The following is a 24,646-nucleotide window of genomic DNA, read 5'->3' on the forward strand; positions in this document are numbered from 1 at the left end:
TTTTAAATGTCAGACCCCAGCTTACACATAAAGTGAAACCATAGGATCTTTTGTAACAAAACCAAAATCTACGGTTGCAGATGAATAAAATAACTAAAAGAGGGAAGCTATTTGTATTTGAATATTGTCTGGGTGAGGCGATTCTTGTTCAGCTTAGCACCTAATGTGCTGGCACACAGACTGGCAGTGTGTTGATATGATTAACACCTTCTGCATTTTCTTAAATTTTACATTATTGTTTTGACTTTCTCTGTCAGGGACATTTAAATGAGTTAAATTAAGGATTAGGCTGAAACTGGAGGAGGGAAGAACACATGCAGTATGAAGTAGATCCTATGATTTATGATGTTTGAGACATCAATATGCCGGACTGTCTAGACTGGTAAACTTACAGACGTTTTTATTTATTTATTTACTTATTTATTTCTAAGTGTGCCAGAATGTTCCTAATCGATGTCTGTTAAAAAGGTCTCTCACGCATAACAATACATCTCACTCGTGGAGAGAAATGGCAGTGTTTTCCTGTATAGCTTTTTATTTTCTGTGAAGGGTGTTGGAGCATAGTATAAACCTCTGCCCATTTTGGAGCTGGAATAGCACAGTGCCACTGATGAGTGGAACTGAAACCAGTTGATGCTGCCTTTCCATTAAAAGACATGTTGCAGATTGTAAGGATGTATTTGTGAAAATAGTCTGACTTTTAATATGAAATGTTTTATCAAATGTGATACCTGTAATACCTAGTATGTGGAAGAAAACCTAGTCAGTTTTTAACTTGTTTATATTTATGGCTGATCAAAAGTTTCTGAATCTTCCAGGTTTTTAAAGCAATTAATTTTATCATGTGGGGGACAATCAAATGAAGAAGGGCTTTATTTAGTGTATCTGTGTTGGAGCTGATGGAATATTTTCAGTATTTTAAGGTTAAACATATTGTCTATAATTCTTGGCTTCCTTTTTCTTTTTAAAAGAATTTTTCTGTTCAAATGAGAATACATTTGGTTGTTAATAGTGCACTGTGCTAGAATAATTAAGCACTGTGGTATACAGCAATGCATTACTGTGTAATTGAGCCCCTATAATTTCTGATCTAAGGCCAAAGGCAGAGTTGTGATTTCTGTTGATAGGGAGAGGAAGCAGGCCTTGCAGATATGTCATCAAGAATAATTCACTCTAAAAAGAAAACAAAAGGCCTTAAAATTCTTATTAAGCTAGGAGAAATTATTTATGTATTATTGTGGCCTCCGAATCAGTTTCAAAATTTATGCCCAAAGCTCAGCAAGCATACTGCTGTTGAAGTTAATCAATGTAGGCACTTCAATAATTTGTGTGTTTGGTTGTGCTGGTGATTTTACCCACCTGGGTAGCCAAACTCCATCACAACCACTTTCTTGCTCCCCCTCCTCAAAAGAAGAGGGGGAGAAGAAAGTATGCTGGGAAGAAGAAGAAGAAGAAAAAAAATCTCATAGGTTGAGGTAAGGATAATTTAATTAAAGGGAAAAGAAAGGGGGGTGGGGAGGGGGGGTGGCAAAACCAGCAAAGACTGCACAGAAACACAGAGGAAAGAAAATTCTGTACTTCCCATCAATAAGTGATGTTTGGCCATGTCCTAAGAAGCAGGGCCCTTTTCAGCCTACAGCTCGACATTCTTGTCAGTGAAGGTCTGCTGATGTAGCTGCCTCCAATTGACCCTGATATGCACTTGCTGAGAATATGTCCATTTTGGAAGCTGTTTTTTGTGTTCCTTGATGTGTTTCAATATTGTTATTTTTTAAACTCACGTAACGTGATTCTTTCTGATAGAGACACAGAGCCCTCCATTCCAAATATGATTGTTTTTCTTAGTTACTTTTTGCAGATCCTTTGATTTTCAAATCTCAGACTTACCACAGACTTAGCACAGTGTCAGGGTGAGGAAGTGCAGCCTCCATGAAGTGATCTGAGCATCTCTGCATCATGTTTACTCTGCAGTGTAGACATACGCAGAAACTCCTGTTTGTTTCTTTTGCTTTTGCATTCCTCAGGCTTGCACATTTCTGAGACATCCAACACTATTTTGCTAAGGGATCACTTTAGTTTTGTAGGTGAGAAAATTGAGTCCCAGTAGTGATTTTTTTTCTGCATAACAGAACGTAGCAGCATTTTTCATACTTGACGGCTTGAATTTCTAGAAGTTGTCATCTAACACCCATTGTGCTAGAACTCCTGACAAAATAGCAGAACAGTCAGTATATTGTTGGTCGTGGTATTGTTTACTTTATTGCTGTATGCATTTTACCTATTTTTTTTCCTGAGGATCTCTTCTGTGGAATTTTTAAAATGACTCATGCATGCTAACATCTGGAGTTCCTGAATTTCCTAAACACCACATCTGCTGGGATAGCGTGCTTCATAGAACAGATGAAAGGAGTGGAAAACCAGGACTGTAGCTTGCTGGTCTGAAACCAGCTTGGGTTAAAAGTAACAAAGACTTACTGCATTGTGTGTGCTTCTTGCAGCCTTTTTGAAATGTATTGATAGGCAGAGTGATTCCTGGTGGACAGGAGTCCATGCTGCTAAAACAGTTACAGCTGGTGCTGATAGCCATTGATCCATCTGTTAATTTAGCATGGAGGTCAATACTGAATTAGGAGCGGAATCCAATGTTTCTTCTTCCACTCCAAGAGAAAGTTTGGATAGATTACATGAGCGCTGTGGAGATGTTCACATTACTGAAGCTCTTCATCTGTTGTCTGAAGAGAGAATTCACTCTGTTGCTACTCTTGCAATTATTTTCTGGAGTGAAAAATGAAGGAGGAGTGTGTGCAAAACAGAACAATTTTTATGTGTCAACTAAAACATTACTGCATATCAAGGATCTATGTAATTTATGGAGTTTTGTTTTGATTGGATGACCAAGAAAAGTGACCAATAATATCTCAGAGAAGCAATTATTTAATTGAGCTAGGAAACTGATTTTGAGTAAGTATTGGCTTGTGTACATGTTGAATGAGGGCACAAATAATGCTGCCCTTTTTTGAGCTATACAGTGCGGTGTATGCAAACGGAAGTGTTATGCAAGGGTGAAATGTCAAAAGAAATGTTTGTTTTCTTTCAACCAGTCCAATTTGTTTGCTTTTTAAAAAACAATGCTTGAGCTAAATTACAATAGTTATTTTAACACCATTTAGTCTTGTTTTGAGTTTTTCAAGAGGAGAGTGGGGAAAAAAATGTTAGGATGTGGTGTTATGTTTAACGTAAAATTTGCATTTTACATCACTTCTATTTAGAATGTTTTGCAAAGTATTTGCTCTGTCAAAATGGAACTTGTTTAGACAAAATTCTCATAAGCACATGCATATTCCTGATGGGTCTGAAATTTTTCTATGTCCCTCCTCTGAGCTCTGCCAAACTTTGTTTGTGTGGTATATAGATATAAAGATCTGTAGAAGACAAATCTCAGTATTGAACTTAATGGAAAATACCTCCAAGATCATCTGGTCCAACCATCACCCTACCACCACTGTCACCCACTAAACCATGTCCCTAAGCACCACGTCCAACCTTTCCTTGAATACCCCCAGGGACGGTGACTCCACCACCTCCCTGGGCAACCCGTCCCAATGCCTGACTGCTCTTTTTGAGAAGAAATGTCTCCTAATTCCCAACCTGAATCTCCCCTGGCACAACTTGAGGCCGTTCCCTCTAGTCCTATCACTAGTTATCTATGAGAAGAGGCTGACCACCAGCTCCCCACACCTTCCTTTCAGGAAGCTGTAGAGAGCAATAAGGTCCCCCCTGAGCCTCCTCTTCTCCAGACTAAACAACCCCAGCTCCCTCAGCCGCTCCTCACAGGACTTGTGCTCCAGGCCCCTCACCAGCTTCGTAGCCCTTCTCTGGACACGCTCCAGGGCCTCGATGTCCTTCCTGTAGTGAGGAGCCCAAAGCTGAGCACAGTGCTCGAGGTGCGGCCTCACCAGAGCAGAGCACAGGGGGACGATCACCTCCCTGCTCCTGCTGGCTGCACTATTCCTGACACAAGCCAGGATGCTGTTGGCCTTCTTGGCCACCTGGGCACACTGCTGGCTCATGTTCAAGTGAGCATCAATCAACACTCCCCGGTCCCTTTTCTCTTCACAGTCTTCCAGCCACTCTGCCCCAAGCCTGTAGCGCTGCATGGGTTTGTTGTGGCCAAAGTTCAGGCCCTGGCACTTAGCCATGTTGAACCTCATCCCATTGGCCTCTGCCCATTGATCCAACCTTGTGGTGAGTTTTCCAGAAATGTTAAATATTGAATATTTTAAAACAACAGGTTCCTATCTGCTACTGGAAGCTGAAGCAATGTGGTTTTTTGCCATGCAAGCAGTATTTCTTATATGTTACAACAGTCGCAGCATACCTGAACTCATAGGTAGTGCCAAGAGAAAGCTTAACTCAACATAACAACCACGATACATTTCATTTTAAACCTATCTCTCAGCCTGCTCGTTTCCTTTGGGAAGCTGTTGTGAACACTTGAAAGATGTCTCATGAGGAAATTGATATTGCATCCTTTTTTTTTTTAATACAGAACTGTCTGAGCTAGTAAAGGCACGCTGGTTTTAGCAATTCAGATTAGAAATTTTCTCTACAATGCAGACTTCTCACATCATTTCTTAACAGCTTTCCAACATGAACTGTATCCAGCTGACATGGTAGCTATTAGTAGTGGAAGGATAGATTTATTTATTTTAAGTTGGATTTTTGCTGGAATATAATGCCCTGCTCCTGTTCTCTATTATGCATACTGAGGTCACACTGGTACTAAAATACTTGTGTGTCAGTCACTAAGGCTATTTTCCTGTAAAATAGGATATATCCTTCATATTTTAAAAGTATTATTTGCATTGATCTCTGCAGCTACTTCTCGTGTTTACATTCTGTATGAACCACTTGAAAAAAAGAGACTACCATGGTGTTACATGTGAACAGCTTGTCTCACAAACTTGTTGGGCATGAGGCAGAAATCATTACCAAAAAGCAGCACAGAATGTAATTCCCCCCCACCTACATTGTTTTTCTTCCTGCAGCTTCTCTCTCTGCCCAATTCCTTTGAAACTAGAATCTTAGAAATTTCTACGAGTGAGTAAGGGAGCCTGTGAACAACACGCTGCTATTCTTCACCCATCCTGCACTGCTGATGAGTCAGTGATCCCATGGGGAAAAAACATCTGCATTTATTTAATAAAAATTGTTTTTAAAGTGTATGTGGCCCTACTTGTTTCAGTATATTCTTCTGGCTCCTAGTGCCCTTTTCACTCTTCATTTGGTTTTCAGTCCTTACAGCTCCCAATAGTAGTGTCTCAGTACTTACTATTATGCCTATCCAGTACTTTTTTTTTTTTTTTTACTCTGCCTTTCCAGCCCAGGTGTAGGTCCAGAATGTATGGTCCAGAACACCAGTAGCAGGCCTTTGCATGAATGCTTTTGATGCATAGAAAACACCTTTTGCGTATGTTTGAGGCTTTAGCCCATTCCATCATGTCATAAAGGATTTCAGGTTTTGTGTGCGCTGCCTTGTCCATGTTTATGGATAAAGGGTAACATGTAAGAAATCCAACTGTAAGAAAGTCTGCAATGCAGAGCTGTGCACCAGCAGCCTTGGTCTGAAGCAACCCCTGCTCAAGACCTTGTGTGTGTGCATTTAGTGGAGAGGATTGAGTACAATGCTCCCTCAGATCCTGCTGTGGGACCTCTCTAATAAGGGCTAACTTTCTGTTGGATGGAGTAACAGGTTCCTTCTCTTGCCTCCTCTGCTTCCTGCTCTGTATGTACAGTCAGCTTGATCAGCATGTAAACAAAGGGCTGATTAAAAAACAGAAAATGAATTATATGAAAACTGGGTGAGTTACATCTCCTCTTACCAGGGAGTCTCCAATCTGCTGTTGGTAAGTGGATTTGCCAACCCATGTTTCAGAGTTCTTCCTGTCCTCAACCATTTTCAGGAAAAAATCTGCAGTGGTTTGCTTTCCAGTTCTGAGTCAGTCAATCTATGTTTTCACATGCTTTTACTTTGTAGTTATTAAGCCGAGAAACTTTAACAGCAGTTGAGATTCTCTTGTAATGAAGTTGTCTCTAGGAGCTGGGGGGTTGAAGAAAAATGCCATGTATGTCAGAAATACTGACGTGCTCCTATACCCTCTTTTATGTGTGATCCCAGCTTACTTAGTCAGTCAAGTATGGTGAAAGTGGATAGCACAAGAATCCCTCCCCTAAATTTGTAAAAGTATAAATGACTTGGCTTCATTTCTATCCCTGGTGCTACTTAATACCCTGCTTAGCCTAAGATGATACCTTCTGCATAAAATGTAAAATTGATCTGTCTGCTCTAAGTTTCTGTTACAAGATCTTAAATATTTTCTTAGTTATTTTAAATATTTCAGTGAGTATCCCTTCCTGTGTTCTTCAGATATTATTAAAAGGATAGTCCATCATGTCCAGGAAGAGAACTTCTGCACTTGAAAACTGGAAGGAGAATATTTACGCTGTAGTCATTTTCCCTGTATTGGTCTCTGTAAACCAGGAAATTTCATTTGTTAGGTCTTAATCAATGTGCTTTTCAGGAAACCTCCAAATTTATTAGGTGTGCTCTTTTTTATTCCTGAACTATTTCCCCTTGATGATTAGCTTCCCACAAGGGACAGCTTCTTGCTTTATGCTATTATTCACCTACTGTTTAGAGAAAACAAGTTAGATTGGCAGATTTGGAAAGAGCCGTTTAATATTTTATGTACCTTAACTAAATGCTTCAATCTGGATTTGGCTCTGTCTGCTCACAAGCATCCAGAAATTGAATAGCAATCATGTTTCTTCTATTATGATTTTGAGAGTTGAGTCCTTCCCTTCCAAGAGCTTGCTGAAGTTAATGTTTGAGTTGAAATTTGGAGGTTCGGTCTGTGGACTGTATGCATTTGATTTCTGTATGTGGATGACTGTAGTAAATGCTGTAGGTGCCATTTCTATTCTTGGTGTCAATTCCCTCTCAAAAGTCCTTGCATTGTGATGTTGAGAGTTACTGAGAAGTAAATGATTCTGCTTTCTCATTGTTCTTCTCTTTCAAACCTGATATTAGAATATGTTGTCTTCCTCTGTTGTCAGACTTACTACTTACTTTTATCCTCGTTTCCCATCTCTGCACGTTACCAGGCACCTGTCCCAGGACCTGTCACCATCTACCTTAAAACCATCAGTGAGGATTGTGTTAAAAACCTGTTGAGTGCCCACGTAGGCTTTCACTAAGTGATAAACGTATCACTTTGTTTATCTGCATGCAGATGCTTACTGACCACTTCAGAAAACTCCAGAGAGGTTTGTCAGGTGGAACTTCCATTAACAGTATTTGTGTTGACTCTTTTTATCATGTCTATCCATCTGTCCACTAATTCTAGCTGTTACTATATTTTTTGTGGTACAGGTGCCAATGTTACAGGCTGTAGTTCCCCCAAAAAATCTTTTAATGACTGGAATCATTTTTGCAACTTTATGTACCAAGACAATCTTAAGTGAAGGTTGCGTACCACTAGTAATTCACCCATTTAATTCTTCAGTGCTCTCTTGGGTGAATGCAATCCCATCCTAGCAATTTGTTGATTTTTTTTTTTCATCATGGGTATTGTTACCTCTTTTATGCTTAATTCAGTTTCAGAGAAATCCTTTTCCAAGCTTCACCATGCTCCCAAATACGCACTTGCTTACTCACCAGGGCTCTCATGTGACAATTACCTATGTTTCTTCTAAGATGTATGCCATGCAGAGTTCCTTTAGTTCCTCCACAATAACTTGCCTGTAGGATCTCTCATTTCTTACCCTAGTATCATCTTGCCCCCACCGGACTGTCTGGAGGTTTTTGTGCTTCTGGTGGGTTGGAAGAAGTATTTTTTCAAAGACGAATTCAAACTAACGATAGTTTGAATTCCTTTCACTAGTTGTTGCTCAAATCATCTTTGCCTGCCTAATTGTATTTTTACCTATAATCTGCTGGATTTCGTGATCCTTCTGATTTTTCTTTAGCTTCTGAATTCAGCTTTTTGAATAATACCTTCTTAATTCTAGTAATCGCTTTTGAGTTGCTGTTTAATCACACTGGCTTCTTTCACTTTTTCAAGTACTTCCCAACAGAAGGTGCATTAGCACTGGTTCTAGCATGGTCTCTGTTAGTAGTCTTGTTGCTGTTTGTAAAGACTTAATTCTCTTTGGTCACGGCTTTTAGTTTATATTTACCAAACTTCCTAATTTTTCATAGCTTCCCTTTCTGAAGGTTAGTGTGGTCATGCTCCATTATTTTTATCAATCCTTTCCCCTGTAGGTGAGTTGAATGTAAGTACGTTATAGTCAGTGTTACACAGCAACTTCTCTTGCAGGTTTTTGACCCAGCTCCTGTTTGTTAACTGGTGCCAGCTCAGTGGTTGCATTTACTCAGATGGCTCTCCTAGCCGTCTGAGTGAAACAGCCATCTTGGTAAAACAATCACTGATAACCTCCAAACATTTCGTCTCTGTTGTGTATTTATGTGTGACACTGGCCTGGTCTATATGGCAGTAACTGAAGTTACCCAAAGCCCTTGTGTTGCCTGCTCTGGCTGCCTCACTGTTTTCTCTCAGCACATCAATTATTAGTTGCTAATATAACCCCATCGCTGACTTCACAGGTTACGTGGATTTAGAGTGGTGGGTTTCATGCTAAATGAAAAGAACTTCAAACACGTATGTGCAAGGAGAGTTGTATTTACACAATGGTTTTAGAAATGGTTATGTAAGTTGATGAAGCAGGTAGGAGATGAACAATGAAAGGGAAGAAATATGCCAAAATAAGGCATTGTAATTTATGGTGAATGTGTCAGTGATGGACAAGAAAATTGAGGTTATTTGGTTAGTCTCCCCTAATTAATGTAATATACTTCTACTTATAAAAGATACTTTTTACAGATGGAATTCTTTAGAATATTCTATTTCTAATAGCCATAACTTCTCAATTTCAAAGCGTATTAGGAAGTACAAGATATTCTCTTTTTCCTGTATTTTGGAAGGCTGTATTAGTTCTGCAAAGGAAAAATGAAATCTACTTGACTGGATTATAAATGCATTAAACTCTAAAACTTGTGAATAATCACTAATGCAAAAAAAGAACATTTTTTGTATCTAATTTTGTGAATTATTTTAGACTTCTTATTTTACTTTGATTCCAAAATGTGAGGTTTTTTTTAAACTCTGAGAATTGGAAGTGAAATGCAATTAACTTGCAAGTATTGTTCTTAACAGAGCTTGTTCTCACCCCACATTCAATAAAAATGAGCAAAGTGCTGGCTTGAATGTCATGTTAGCAGAGAGAGCAGTCAAGATAACATTCGGAGAGTTTTTTCTTTCTTATTAATATGGAAAATATTCTAAACTTAAGGCTGAAATGTTTATAATCGCAAGGTGGAAGAGGGTGGATGGGGGAAAGGTGTTTTTGGCTTCTTTCCTTTGTTTCTCACTTCTCTAGTTTGTTAGTAATAGGCAATAAATTTCTCTAATCTCCCTACTCTGAGTCTGTTTTGCCCGTCACGATGATCTCCCCATCCTTATCTCACCCCTTGAGCCCTTTTCATCATATTTTCTCCCCCTTTCTCTTTGAGGGGGTGAAGTGAGAGAGCGGTTGTGGTGGAGCTTGGCTGCCCACCCAGGTAAAACCAGCGGAAGACTGAGGCTGTGAACTGTACTGACTGGCACTAAGGGACTTTCAAAAACTCCGCAGAAACTCGGCTGTCCTTGCCCTGTAACGCAGGCCAGTAGTAATAGCACCTCTTCTTCCCTGTGCACTAAACTTAAATCACATCTTCCAGGGTGTGATTTACAAGAAAGTTCCAGCTGTTGACATGACAGAATTCTTCATGCCCGTGTGTTTGGTCCACCAACCCGGATGAGTTTGTTCCCTAGCTGCTCCTTCGAGTACTAGATGTTTGAATAACCTCTAAAGACTCCAGTAAGTAACAGTGCAGGGGCAGTTTCTTTTTATCTCTACCTTGGCAGTAGCCAGTCATGCCTCAGCACATCACCTCAGAGTTGTCCCTTTTTGACTTACATTTCTAACAGATTCTGTATGATGAAAAGAAGCAACAAAAATGGCCATCCTGGATACAATGATACTGTAAGTAATTCCCATGTAGAATTCTGCCATACCTTTTGGAGTTTACATCTCTCTTCAGCGTTAAATATCATTAGCAGTGTTCCTTTAGGAGAAGAGAGTGGTTCTTTACTGTTGTTTCATCCTTCTGTAGCTCAGCAAGCCACTATTCCCTCAGTTACCAGCATCTACCACAGAAGAAAAAAAATGTATGCTCCTCTACTTCTGTGATAATCCGTTTCAAAATCCTCTCTGCATGTTTTGCTGTTTTTTGTCACTGGGTGCTGCCAGAGATATATTCTGAGCTTCTGAATCTGGGAAAACTGCAAATGCTGATTCACTGTAGATGCTTCTGAATTTCTTTTTCATAATGCAGTTCCGTTCCCAGCTAAACCTTCATTTGCACATAGAAATGGAACAGATTCACCTAAGGAACAGTTTTCTGAGAATACTGCGGGTTTATGAAGAATGTTGCTCAGCTTTTCGGACACATCCTGGTTTAGCAAATGCATGGTAGGTTCAGATACATGGAAATACAGGACAGTTTCAGGAGCTGTGGGCTTTTGCTTTTTAATTCTTATTTATGATGACATCATAAGGATCACTAGTGCACCTTTTATGGGACCTGCTGTTTGTGAAATCAGATGATCAGAGGTCGGGGTGGTAGATCCCATGCAAAGATTTAAGTGTTTTTCCCAGCCCTTTACCTTTACCCGCTTGGTCTCTGCTTTTAGGTCAGATCTTTGAATGCTCACTCTGAAAGTAGTGGCACCAACTTAGTATGGAGGTGTTAGGGAAGACTCTTAATTAAACTTTGGGAAGCTGAGATCCATGTCTTTATGTCTACTTTTTCTTGTGGATCTGTGTAAGCTTTTAAGTTCATTCTGAACATGATTGCTGCCTTGTGTCTCATGCTATCTCATTTTCTTCTGGCCTCTCATTTAGTCCTGGTATCTTTCTTGTAGGTAATGATGCTCTTTGAGGTTTGACTTTGGTTCTTTTTCTCTGAAGTAATACCTTGCTTGCCTCAACTTCCAACCTTCTCTTTGGTGGTGCTGTTTCAATGCTAGCTGGAGTTCCTTACCAGTGAAGTGAAAACATCCATTTCTTCCTTCTGTTGACCTCTAAGAGGCAGAGAAACTCATTATTTCTTGTGTTTACCCCTGTGCAATATGACGCTTCTCATCTTTTCAGTTCTTCTCAACCCCAGGAATCTGTGATTGAAAAAGCTCTTAAATATGCCCCTTACTTGTCAATACTTTTCCAAACCTGCAGTACAACAGTGCCTCCATGGTACTGCATAGAACTAATTCCTAGTCTTGTCACACAGCCACGAAGTTCAGAGATATGGACAGAAACTTGTTGTATTGTCCCTCAAAGGTCAGATCTACTACAGAAACATTTAGGAATCAGTAGTTTGGAGGTTACAGCCCTCTGAGAAGGAACGTATTTAAATAGGAACATATTTAAATACTCACTAGAGATTAATAAAAAATATTTCTGTTTCACTCTTGTTGTGTGTTGTTATTTCTTAATCTACTTTATCAATATTTATGCAGCCTGGAAGTGTCCAACACTAATTTGAAAATAACATTCCAGAGTTTGTAGAGGAATGTTTTCTGAATCTGTGATCCACAAAGCAATGCTTTGTAGCTGATACGCATTCTAAAAGGCATGCCATTCATAATACCTGTCCTCCTCTGGGCTTTGTACCACAGCCCAAGTGGTACATACGTGAATACATTTCTGAAGGTATTGTTTCTGAAAATAATCTCTTTATAATGTGGACGTCTTTCTTTGTTCTTCTTCTGTCGGCTCAAAACGATGGATCACTGTTTTTCAAAGAGAAAATGATATGCCAGAAAGAGTGAGTTCTAAATTAAGATACTATGGGACTTGCAGATTCTGAACTGATGAGCCATTCAGTTCATTTTCGTGTGGTCATGTAAAATTTTCAACATAATGGTATTCTGAATTTTACTATATTAAATCTGTTCAACAGTCTAGTATTACTGTTTGTGTTCTGAAGATGAAGCAGTTAAATTACCACTGGAAACACAGTTGAGTGAGAAATGTCTTCCTTAATCCTTTTTTTTAAAAAACATAAAAGTAGTTTAAGTTCTTCATTTTTGTGCTTATTTATCTCCAGAGTTTAAACTTATTGTAGCTAGCTTATCTATAGTTAGCAGGCTGACATAACTTGTTTTCCTGGAGCAGCATCTATAAGTATGTCCTTTAGGGCTTAACTGTCAATCATGAAATTGAAGAACATGGTACCACTATAAAATGACCAGGGAAGTTGCACAATTTGACAAGTTGGATGGCTGAAGCTTACATGCCGTGTGGCTGGTGAACAGAAGAACACACCCTTCCTTGCTCAACAAGAGCATCATTCTCTTGCTGAGGTTAAGGACTTTTGTTCCCCATAGTACCTAGTATGGAAGAGCATTTTAACATAAATATTAAGTAATTATTTCAAAATATATGTTTCTAGAAGGGAGGGACTTGTTTGTATGTGATAGTAATTCCAGTTTCCATGCCACGCAAACCAGTGTCAGAGAGATATTTTCCCAAGAAAGCTTACAACCAAGCCTAAAAGTGAAGGTGTAAGATGGTGTATTGGGTTTATGTGGCACAGTTTTGGTAGCAGGGGGGCTGCTGGGGTGGCCCCTGTGAGAAAAGCCCCGAAGCTGCCCCATGTTAGATAAGGGCCACTTTCAGCTGGCTCCAAAGGGACCCACCGCTGCCCAGAGCCGAGCCAGTGAGTGGTGATGTTTGCGCCTTTGTGGGAGCAGATCTAAGAAAGAGGGGGAAAAAGCAGTTGTGGTGTAGTCCAGCTGCATAAAACTACCACAGATGGGCACGATGTGCAATATTAAAATGGAAGACATACTTTGCAAGGGGGTATCTAAGCAGGGAAGCAAAACTCCGATCATTGCCATCCTGGAAAAGCTCAGGAATATCTCTTCTAGACTATGATGTTGTTGCAACTTGTTTTCTCATCCCATTAATCAGATTATAAATTAGTGACAGGAGGTATTTCACTTGCATCCAGAATATGTTCCTGATACACACTCATGATTGATGCAGTTCATTTTAGAGAAGTCTTTGAGATAGCAGCATGAAGCAGATGCAGACTGTTGTGACTTTAAAAAAAGAATGCATCATAAATTCTAACCCAGTGAAGAGAGAGAGTTGTTTGCCTGCCACGAAGGTTTTTGCTTAGTATGCCTGATTCAGGTAGTCATCTTGACAGGCCTCAGGACATCTTTCAGAGCAGTCAGTTTTATGCAGACTGTGAAACAAAGGTGCATTCTGTGATTAGAAACCTTGCTACTTGTCTCTCAGTTCAGAGGAGGTGAAGCACCATTTTGAGGGAGTTTGTAAGACAAACTGCAAAAGCTAAAAATGTTATTTTTATTGCTGCTCCTCTCTGCTGGCCACGCAGTCTGATTTGAATAAAGGTGTTCTGTTTGATAGAAGTTAAATGGGGATTTGCTACATACCTGCGTTTTCCAAGTTACCAAACCTGAAGGTAGATTAGAGACAAGGTAAGAAAGTCATATATAGTAAAGTGTATGGTGATCATTATTTGATTCCTCCTCCCCCCTCTTCTCCTTTTTTTTTGGATGCCTTTTGTCAGGAGGGTGTTATAAAAGAGTTGTCAGTAAACATATGGTTGTCCTTAGGTGTCTAATCAAAGGGTATATAATGAAAGTTGTACTTGTTTGTCTGTCAAGAACCACCCTTACTGGTGAACGTCCATTTGGGGACCTTCTGAACATGGGTATAGCCATTATATGTCAAGACGAGAGCTGGTATTGGGGACGTCTGATAGATGGTATTGCCTTTTTATAGTGAAAATGCCTTTCTTGTAGAAGATGAAATTAAGTGATGATAATTTTAAATCACTTCATCTTATTGTAAATTAGATGCAGGGCAAGACGTATATAAGAAGATTCTTGTTTGTTGATTTTAATAGCCTTCAGGATGACAACTTGTGAATGAGAGAAACACGCTAATTAAGATTGTTATCAGATAATGCAATGTAGAGATTCTAGTGGCAGAGAGCAAGAGCAGGCAAGAACAGGCATTATTAGTTCTTACAGCAGCTCCGCTAGCTGTTATTTAACAAGCAGGTAATACATGATATAAGAGCCTTATGTAAAATCCTTCAGCTTTAAGTTACCCATAATATTGGCAATCCAAAATTACTCTGAATCTGAAAATGCACGTTTTGTTCTGAGGCTGTGGGCATGTTACCATCTCTAAGAGCTACTGAAGGCTCTTTTGCATGATAGATAGGGATATGGGTGGTGCTTAGAGCCAGCGCTCCCATGTTGCCTGCGGATGATTTGTTGAAACCAATGTTCTGATTTTAGTAGAAATAACTCAGCAGCCTGCAGATCTGACAATCCCTTGGTGCCCCTTTTGTTTGATACAGGGGGACAGCAAGTCCAAAGGTGGCTGACCTTGACCATAAGGTCCTTAAATCAGCTGTTGGTAATAAAACAGTGTGAAAACACCAAAGGCTCAATGAGAATATCAAACTGTTGTATGTACGTTGCTTAAATCTAAAAATGCCTTAACACATGTTCAAAAAGGCTGCAGGAAAAGAAAAAAAAAGCTTTAATATAAATTGTAGGTATACAGGCTGTGTTTGCTATTTTGTGTACAGGGATCTTATATGAAATGCATGGTACCTGCACTCAATTACAGATGCCATAAAAATTTCAAAAAAATGTGAGCATCTTACATGAGAGTCTTATTTTACTTGCTAAAAGTAGATTTGCTCTCTTTTTAATTACAAGACAATGTGATTGGCTTGGTAATTGTGAATATGAATCTTAGAAGGTAAATGCCCTCTAGGGATTCTTGTTAGGAAGTCTCTTGACAAGTACTGCAAGACATGGGAGGAGGGGTTAATTGATAGCTCAATTAAATCTCTTTCCTTAATATTAAATGATTGGGTTGATATACCTTACAGGTGCAGTATACAGTAATACTGTTAGTGATAACTAGTTCCTACTTTTCTAGTGCTCTAGAAAAAGTGCACTGATTTTTAAACAGCAGTCTCTTTATGAACATCATTCACTTTTGGGGTGGGGAGGACTAGTAATCCCCGTGTGATGACTAGTTCACATAGCATGACGTTACGTTTTAGGTACTTAATTCCTGTGGTTAGCGTGCAAGCTGGTAGCACTGGATTAATATTTTAAATTAGTAAATCTATATTAAACATAATATATATTAAATGTGATATCAATGAATGTTCTTTCTCATGGGAAAGGAAAAGTCCTTAAAAATGACTAAGGTAGGCACATCCTGCTTCCTGAAGCATATGGAAGTGCAATGTTTTTAAGAACCTTTAAACCAATGTAAAGAGCGACTGTCAAGAGAGGCTTGGGGATTTTGATTCGCTAGACCTGACTACAGTGCTGACTTCAACAGTGTTTCATAAATTAACTGGAAGAGATTTCAGCCCCATCTCCAGTTAAGAGTGAAGAGAGGAGTGTTAGTTAGCTCTTTTTTGTAGAGGTGGCTGCAGCGTGGCACACAGCTTCATTGAAGCTGCAGTGGATCAGAAGGCGAGCAAGCCAAACATCAGGTGTTTGGCTGCAGCTAAATAATTCCTGGTGTGCTGGGGGAGACATGGTTCATTCATGAGACTGTGGTGTCTGTGTGACCTTGCTCAGGGAGAAGGAAGTAGCTTGCATTTCCGAAAGGCAGGGATATAAGTTGTCAGAAGATTTGGGATGTCATTGCTTTGCTTTGCTTGCGTTGTTAGTCTTACAGCTACAAGCTAAAAATGTTCTGGCTTTTTTCTCTAATGAAGTTATTTTGCAAAAGTAGGTTTAATAATCCTAGAAATACAAAATACACGGTTCCAGCTTGAGTCATGTTTTATCTTTAAATTTTAATCACTCAACAAGATTCCAGGGCTGACACATCCTTATTGAGAACATCCTTATTAATAACGCTCAATAAGAGTAAAGCAGCATCTTGTAAGTCTGCCAGTGTTGTTTTAGAAGTAGTATGCAGATAAGCATGGATGCAGCTACTTTAATCCTAGTGAGGTTAAAGGATCCTGCAGTGGTCTGCATCCTCTTCCAAGATTTAGCATTTTCTCCAGTTTCTTTTGGCGATCAGACCTTTCAAGAGACTGACTTTTCAGCAGTCCATTTCAGATCATTTTCAGATTTTCTGAGTTATTAATTCAGTTGACAAACTGGACTTAGTAGCCAAACCAAGGCAATTGTCAAAAATAGCACCTGAAGTATTTTTCTAATGTCAACAGTGGCGTAACCTTTATCCACATTTTCATTAGTATTTATGATGTGCAGGAGCCAGCTGTTTTATAATGGGGGCAGATTTGAAAGAACTTAATACCTTTTGGATCATCCCAAATTGTTAATTCAGTAATAGAAGCCTTTCTGGAACAGAATAATAGATCCTAACAAATACAAATTGACTTAAAGATTTGGCTAGTTTGGTTGGGGGTGGTTTTTTGAACTACGGAGACACTTTAAGGAGGTGAAGAATGTTAGAGCTGCTTACTTTGATGTCCATTTGTAGCAAACAGAGGGTGTGGGCAATTCTGAAGGTGAGTCTCATAGAAAATCGCAGAACTGCTTTCTCAAATAAGCTGCGTTACGTGGACATTTTTCTTGGAGACACCCTGTGCTGTCCTTACTGACAGTACAGCCTGTGTCATCGCTTTGCACACAGGACATCTGGTAGGTGCCCAAGTAGGTACTGTTTCTGGGACAAAGTAGCTCCAGACTATAGTAATAAACTGTGTTGAGACTCTAGTGAAACATAACTCAGTCTATTCCTAGTTATGGTCTTACTAAATGGGTATTAATTCCTGGAAATCTATTCCATTTATGAATATATAGCACTTGCTGCTGCTTACAGATGAGGCTTTGTCTTGATTTTTTTTTTAAACCTTAATAGCAAGAATGTGATGTCTCACCTGTAATACTGTATAATGATGTCTTAATGCCTGCAGTAAAGCTGTACTTGGCTTAATACTGTGAGATAGATAAGTCTTGCTTTCTGTTCAAGTTTTTTTAGGTATGGGGTTTTACTGGGATAGAAGTGCATTGTTTGTTGTGCGTCACAAAATAAATAGCAACAAAGATCCCTTCAAACTCCTCTGCTTCTCAGCCTTGGGAGGGAGCAAACTATCAGCCATTCGTGGAAGAAATAAGTTCCTTCAGAGTGAGACAGCACACAAAATTTACTTCGTTATAAAAAGCTTTTAAAATAATTGAACTTTGAGGGGATTTTTTCTTGTCATTTTTATTACTGTTGCTAATACTAATTAGCTATGGAGAAAGGTGCTATTTTTATTTTGTTACTAGGTACGCCATTAGGGCATTACTGCTGAGGATGTATTTTGCAGGAAACAGCAAACTGCATGCAGTTTGCTCTGTGTGTGTCTTATAGCATAGCACAGAACACCAACAAGGTACCTACACTTGTTTGGTGCAGAGCTGAAGACAAACATTCCTGCTAGGGCATAAGTGCATTCGTTTTGTTCTGCAGTCTGATTCTTGCGCGCTTGCTGCAACAAGACTTACATACAAGCAGTTTTGTAACCTGTGAGTACGCAGCCTGAACTGCATAAATTTGTTTGTGAAACTGTTTGAAAAAATGTATAAATAACTTACAGCATTGAAAAATAATAAAAACCAAACACACAGGATTAAAGAAAAAAAAAAGAGCAAGGTTGGGCTATCATCTTAAATAACTTCATCTGATAAATTTGCTATTGCCTTAAGTGATACATAGATTCTTCCCCACCTCCAGGAAGGGGTTTGGTTTGACAACAGGAGGAGTGTGCGTGTGCTTTGTATTTCTTGACTTGGCTAATTACAGAAGGAAAGTGTAACCTACCTTGATCAAATATGTAAGAGAAACAAAGAGTATGAAATGGTAGGAAGTGAAGTGCAGAAATATGTGTCTCCCATTCTTCATCTTGTTTTGTTTTCCTTTGCAGTCGACGCCTTTACACCTAGCAGCAGGCTATAACAGAGTACGAATAGTCCAACTTCTGCTTCAGCACGGTGCAGATGTTCATGCAAAGGACAAAGGGTATGTAAAATGAATTGATTTATTATCTGTTTGCAGCAGTGCTTTTCTGTTAATCAAGATGAGAAATTATTTCTTTGCTTGATGTTGCAGCATAATCTCAAATAGTTGGTTAAGAATGTGACATCTGCTTCAAAAATATGAATGTGTTTAATGACAAGTAAACTTTTGTTACAGTCCCAATAACAGATTAATTGTGACTGCACTTGTTTTAAGTTTTCTTCTACACCTTTAATTTTTTTCCAGTCCTTATTCCTTGTGTCCATGCACAGTCTTCCCTGTGAAATCATGGAATTTCACCATTATTTTAGGAGAGGGGATAGGGAGAAGATGCTTGAGATTAATGAAAAAAATGTGCATTGTAAAATTTCTCTGTAATCTTGTTACCTTATTGCATGTGTATGGATGTAATTGCAAGTAACATCAATGATACTCAGAGGCTCACAACTAGAGGCACTTGGAGACCTGCCTTGGTTGACATAGCCAACAAAAAACAAGATATAGCAGAAGCTAAATTATTCCTTTTTTTTTTTGCAGCTAGCACGCTAGTTAAGTAGATTACAACAAAAATTGTGCAGCATTCAGAAATCTCGAACTATGTGTTACACGTTGTTAGCTGTACATTTCTGTATTCTAAGGTGAATTCTTACAATGGTCTCATAGGAAAGCTTACTTCCAACATTGTAGACATGGGGCTCCTGGTTAAAGACATGCATATCAGAGTTTATAGAGGTGAGATATTAATGAGAGTGCTCTCTAGCCATCAATATACTTGAGGCATTTCCTATACCCCTTCCTTCTCTAGTTTTAAAGGAGATTTTAAATTAAGATCTTACTTTTTTTTTTCTTTTTTCCCCAAACCAGTCAGTCGTACGCTTACTTAAACTCTGGAAGATTGAAGTACTGATTGTAGCACTGTTGACTGTACATTCACCCTTAGTGGCTTTTTTTGATCAGAATTGTGAAATACATCATAACACATTATGTAAGTCACAAAACCACAGCAAAGCTGCATGGAATACAATCCAAAATTGTTAAGCGAGTTTTAGGCATTTCACACGTTAAGAAATTTAAGTGTCACTTGGTAGAAAATTCCAGTGTAGATGTTTTAATGCGGTTGGCATGATCTACTTGGAAAGTATTGCTGTGTGAAACGTAGTTAAGTAGACCTCAAGTAGGGGAGAAGAATAAAGGGAAAGAAAAGAAAAACTGTACATGTACTTTGTATTAAACGTGTAAACAATTCAAACACTCTGAGATATATGTAACAGCCCAGTGAGCTCTCTCTCCTTTTTAGTGGCATCACATGATTTGGTGTTTTTTCTTTTTTTTGGTTGTGGGTTTGGTTTGGTTTTGCTCATTTTTTTGTTTTTAAAATTTATAAGTAAGCAAACTAGTGTAGTACTCACTTTCCCAATGCTCTTTTTGCTAATTTTGCAATTCTGGGAAACATACACAACATTTTTCATAAATGGTGAAGGGTTAATTGTTGTTTGCAGTGTATTATACATTCTGATTTGTTAAGCCGTAACTAGCCTAGCTTGTTTGGCTTGAATTAAAATTATTTAGTTCTCTGTAATAATTGTCCCCTTCGCATCTCCCTTTTGAGTGTGTGGCTCTTTTATTACATATCTCGTGCTTGTAATGTCATCCTTGTCATTTTCTTCACTAGTATCATTTTTGAGTATGACCTCCTGTAGTGTAACTATAAAAAAAAATACATAGATCATCTTATAATTTGACTGTAAAAAATGCAGTGAAATCAGGTCGTCCCACAGTTTGGAGCAGCAATTTGTCTGCTGTCTACGGATATTTGTACATTTTCATAATATACCCAGGAGTTAGGTTAGTATTATCTGAAGAGTTCTGACTTCCACACAGCATTTTATATAAACAGGAGTGCGCATTTAGGCAGAAATAGAAGACTGACTTCTACTAAGCAAATTGAATGTGGAATGGGAGTTTTTCCCCCCTTAGTGGCTTCAAGAAAGATCATTTCAAAGGCAATTAATGCTAATCTTATTGGTAGATTAAACATCTGTGGCCTGCTAGGAAAAAATGCTGTAATGTCACTCACAAGTAATGTGTTGTTTGGGAATGCAAGGTTTTTCCAGTAGTTTTTGAATCTTAATTTTTAAAGATGTTAATGATTAGGTTTTATTTTGTTTTCTGTTCACCTCTCAGTAAAGAGAAAATAATACCTTCTTCAGCAATGCTGCCTGAATAAATCTGTCATTTGCCTTCTTTCATACAGTGGCCTTGTGCCTCTTCACAATGCATGTTCATATGGACACTACGAGGTTACAGAGCTGCTACTTAAGGTAAGCAGAAGGATGGAAAGTAATTACTGTAAATTTAGATGTGTTAGGTGGACTGTTCATACCAGAGTTGAAAAGGAAGACTCTTTTTCTTTAGTATCAGATTTCAAACATCCTGTATGTAATTTCAGAAGCCTACGACTTCAGATCTATGTGTTTTTTCCCTACCTAATTTCTTTAGAGAGATAGTAGAGTTTCTTTCCCACCTACCCCCCCCCCTCCCCCCCGGAAAAATCTGCTGTACTTAAAAAATTAGTTCATATAGAAATTCCCATTTTGTTGAGGATTCATGGTTTTTTTATGTGTATAGGTATTTTTATAATTCACTTTTGTGTGTGTATTCATATATGAAAGAACAAAATTAGTTTTTGTAATGAAATGAAAATTCATATGCTTTTTTTTGTTGTTGAGGGTGATTTCCTACTAATAAAAGGCTTTTGTTCCTGTGCTAGCATGGTGCCTGTGTTAATGCTATGGACCTCTGGCAATTTACACCCTTGCATGAGGCTGCTTCCAAGAACCGTGTAGAAGTCTGTTCCCTCTTGCTGAGTCATGGTGCGGATCCCACATTAGTCAACTGCCATGGCAAGAGCGCAGTCGATATGGCTCCAACACCTGAACTGAGGGAGAGGCTGACCTGTAAGTGTTTTCAGACTTAAAACAGTTGTTGGTTAATATAAAGGGATGCTTTCCTTTCAAGGCAGCTTCTTCATAAAGCACGGATAGATGCAGAGCAGCAGAAGAAATACACATGTGCTCCTCACTTTAAATAAGTAGATAACTCTGATAGGCCATTCATGATGATGTCTACTTTTTTTTCCGATTTAAAATGTGTCAGGCAAGGAGGCACTGCTGAATCAGTGACTGTGGGTGATTTTTATGCTAAAAGTCTAATCAAGTCACATAGGAGCCTCTACGTGAACAGGCTTGTAGGAACCTGTGAACAGTTAGAGTGACTTCTAGAAGACATATAGCTTTGATGTGCAAGCTTGAAGAGATGGAAATTCCAGCACCTTTTTTTTTTGGTAGTGTTTGCAGTCCTAATGCTGTTTACAGAAAAAAATGCCTCAGCTCCAATTGAAATTTGTCTGCTTTTATTTGCCCTCTTTTGGGGGTTTGTTTTCTCGTTGTTATAAACTGTAAAGATAATTAAATGAGACAAGTATAGAAACAAAACATAATGAAGTTGCAGAAAACATCTTCCCGAAACATAAATTCTGAACTCGATTATACATTGCTTCAATCGTAAGCTTTTGGTTTTTTCTGTTGAATATAGCAGAATCCCCTGGAAGATTAAGAATGTGATCTTGCGCTGCTCAAAATCACAGGTTGTTGTCACTATTTTGTGAAGGTGGTAACACAGAAATGAAAACGTGCAGCAGAAAGCTTTCCTCTAGGACAGAAGAGGAGGGGGTTAATATTTTCCAGCTACTTCTCTACTCTGTTCCAGGCTGGCTTAGGACATTGTGCTTCTGGCTTTAAGCAAATTAATTTACCATTTTTTAAACTAAAAAGCAAAAATACATTTAAACTTTATTTCTGTATTTTTAGTTTCTGGATGGGGGTGGGCTTATCCATCTTGTTTCTCATTCCCATGTTCAGACCTCATCCTTGATAGCCTATCTCACATTTGTACATTTTATGGTAAACACTTTTCATCTTTTTCAAGTTGAAAATACTTTTTAACTAAAATGGACTAGTTCCTGAAACGATCAAGGTGTGGCACAGAAAATAACAAAATTACCTCTCTGCATTTGCAAAGATATAACTACTATCAAAATCTTCAGAGCAGACTGGCTTCAAATGCTTAGCTGGCTAACTTTCTTTAACACCAATAGTTTAACGGTTGTATTTAAACAATACGTTCAGTCTTTACCTTGAATTACTTGTAGTTGTAAATACAGTAGCGTTTTGGAAAACCAACTGTAATGCTTTTTTTCTGCAGAAAAAAGGCTGCAGTAGCTGTGTGCTCACTTGAACACATACATAGATAATTGAGAGGTCACATATGCATTTAATATGAAGTGGGTGGGGGATAAGAGGGAGAAAAACTAAGAATTTTACTCAGGGAGTCACTGCACCGCTTCTTTGGAATACCCTTTTGGTTTCAGGAAACCATGCTCTTTTCATGTTACTATGCATACCAGGTAAGCCACTATCTGAAGATGTACAGAAATACTCTTATTACCTCTTAACTGGTTATAGGTACCTTTCTCAAGTAGCATCTGTAAAGGTAACTTGTTACTGAATATTCAATGCATCTCTTTCTCCAATAGATGAATTCAAAGGACATTCTTTACTACAAGCAGCAAGAGAGGCAGATCTAGCCAAAGTGAAAAAGACACTTGCTTTGGAGATCATCAATTTTAAGCAGCCACAGTCACATGAGACTGCACTGGTGAGATTATAGAGTCAATCCTCGTCTTTTACAATAAATGTGATGGTAGTGCTAGTTGAGTGGGTTTATTTCTACATTATGAAAATCTATTCATCATCTGAGATAGAGGATTTGCTATCAAACACTTTATATATTAAAAATATTTCACCATTACAGAAATAACACCATATAATTTTTAGCACTTATTTTTTCTTTTTTCCTAGTAGATCACAGAAACCTTCTGGCCAGAGCATACCTGTCCTTGTTTCACTTCTCTTCTGCTTTTCTCCCCCATTAGCCTATTTTATTGTTGACCAGTTAAGTTTTTGCTGGGGTTGAAAAGCTCTATATGGAACATATTCTTATATGTTCCATATAGAGCCTTTTTTCCATATTCTTATATTCATTATATGGAACTATTCCAAGAGCTTTATTGCATATTTGTTACATAATTTGTAACTGGCTGCATAACAGACTTGCTGTTAAGTATGTTCAGTACACACTGAAATGGAAGAAGAAACAATTTTCAAAGGCTTGATAAAATAAAGCAGTGGAATCTTAATGGAACCCTTTGGTATCCCTCTGAAGAAGGATAAGATGTTTAAAGCCCTTTCCCTTAACCTCCTTTGGGCATTGCATGCTATACTTGTCCTGATATCTTGTTAATGCATTTGGGAATTTACTACTTTTTTGGTGACAAATAGCAGTAAAATGAAAATTGTTTTTTTCTGATGAGAATAATTTAGCATTATTCACTTGCTTGTATTTTGTTTGGTATGTTAAATGTTCAGGAAGAAATATGTTGTGTTTTGTTTGTAAATTCTGTAGTCTGATGTTTAGCAGAATAATTAAGAGATGAAGTCTTTGATCTCAAAGCTCTTTTTCATCTGTGTAGTTGAAATAGTACTTTATATTTACTTTTTTGCAGCACTGTGCTGTGGCTGCTGTGCATCCCAAGCGGAAGCAAGTTACAGAATTATTGCTCAGGAAAGGAGCGAATGTTAATGAGAAAAACAAAGAGTAGGTTTCTGAAATTTTCAACTTTTTTCAAAGGACTCAGTCATACTAGGAGCATAAAACTAATATCTTTTTTTTTTTTTGTCTAGTTTCATGACACCTTTGCATGTTGCAGCTGAGAAAGCCCATAACGATGTCATGGAAGTTCTGCATAAACATGGAGCAAAGGTAAATATGCTTAAATGCATGTAATTTACGGCAGAAGGCAAGAGGGAATGTTATATTGGTTAAATACAGTTTTAGTTTTTGTGATAGTTGTTGCATTTTCTTCTGTATGTCTTGTACTTCTCATGTTAACCATGAAGGGTGTTTATCCTAAATCATTACAGGATATTCAGGAACCCCATTTAAAAATTAAGTCTTCTCTCCAAGTAACTGAATATAGGCTTTAGGTGTTTAGATTACTCATTTTTAATGAATCTTCAAGTGCCATGACAGTATCTTTGAAGGTGGTGCTTTGTTTAAAAAAAAAAAAAAATAAGGTGGCGAACTAATGAAAAAGTGGCTTCCATCCTGTTTTGTTGTATTGCTGGATGGTTGGATATATCTTATAGCTAGCTCCTTGCCTGAACTTACAGATACATGGGAAAATTAATATGTTCAGAAAGACATCGGGCTTTCTAGTGGTACAGAAAACAGGGATTAAAGTCTTCTAAACTGGAATGACTGTTGTAAAAATAAAAAATAATAATAATAAAAAAGGACCTGCAATAATGCA

The 24,646-nt window shown here is 38.3% G+C and overlaps 1 protein-coding gene across 5 annotated transcripts in view; it reads left to right on the plus strand.

Moving 5' to 3' along the window:
* The window catches only part of TNKS (tankyrase), a 119,903-nt gene that overhangs the window by 60,437 nt on the left and 34,820 nt on the right, over window positions 1-24,646 (plus strand). For all 5 annotated transcript variants that reach the window (XM_083833829.1, XM_083833825.1, XM_083833826.1 and 2 more), the window contains 6 exons: window positions 18,125-18,219; window positions 20,471-20,537; window positions 20,987-21,173; window positions 22,811-22,932; window positions 23,840-23,931; window positions 24,018-24,096. In XM_083833829.1, coding sequence (XP_083689955.1) covers window positions 18,125-18,219; window positions 20,471-20,537; window positions 20,987-21,173; window positions 22,811-22,932; window positions 23,840-23,931; window positions 24,018-24,096 — 642 coding nt within the window. The remainder of the gene's footprint in view (window positions 1-18,124; window positions 18,220-20,470; window positions 20,538-20,986; window positions 21,174-22,810; window positions 22,933-23,839; window positions 23,932-24,017; window positions 24,097-24,646) is intronic.

The sequence above is a fragment of the Anser anser genome (assembly GCF_964211835.1).
Source record: "Anser anser genome assembly, chromosome: 4".
Lineage (NCBI taxonomy): Eukaryota > Metazoa > Chordata > Aves > Anseriformes > Anatidae > Anser > Anser anser.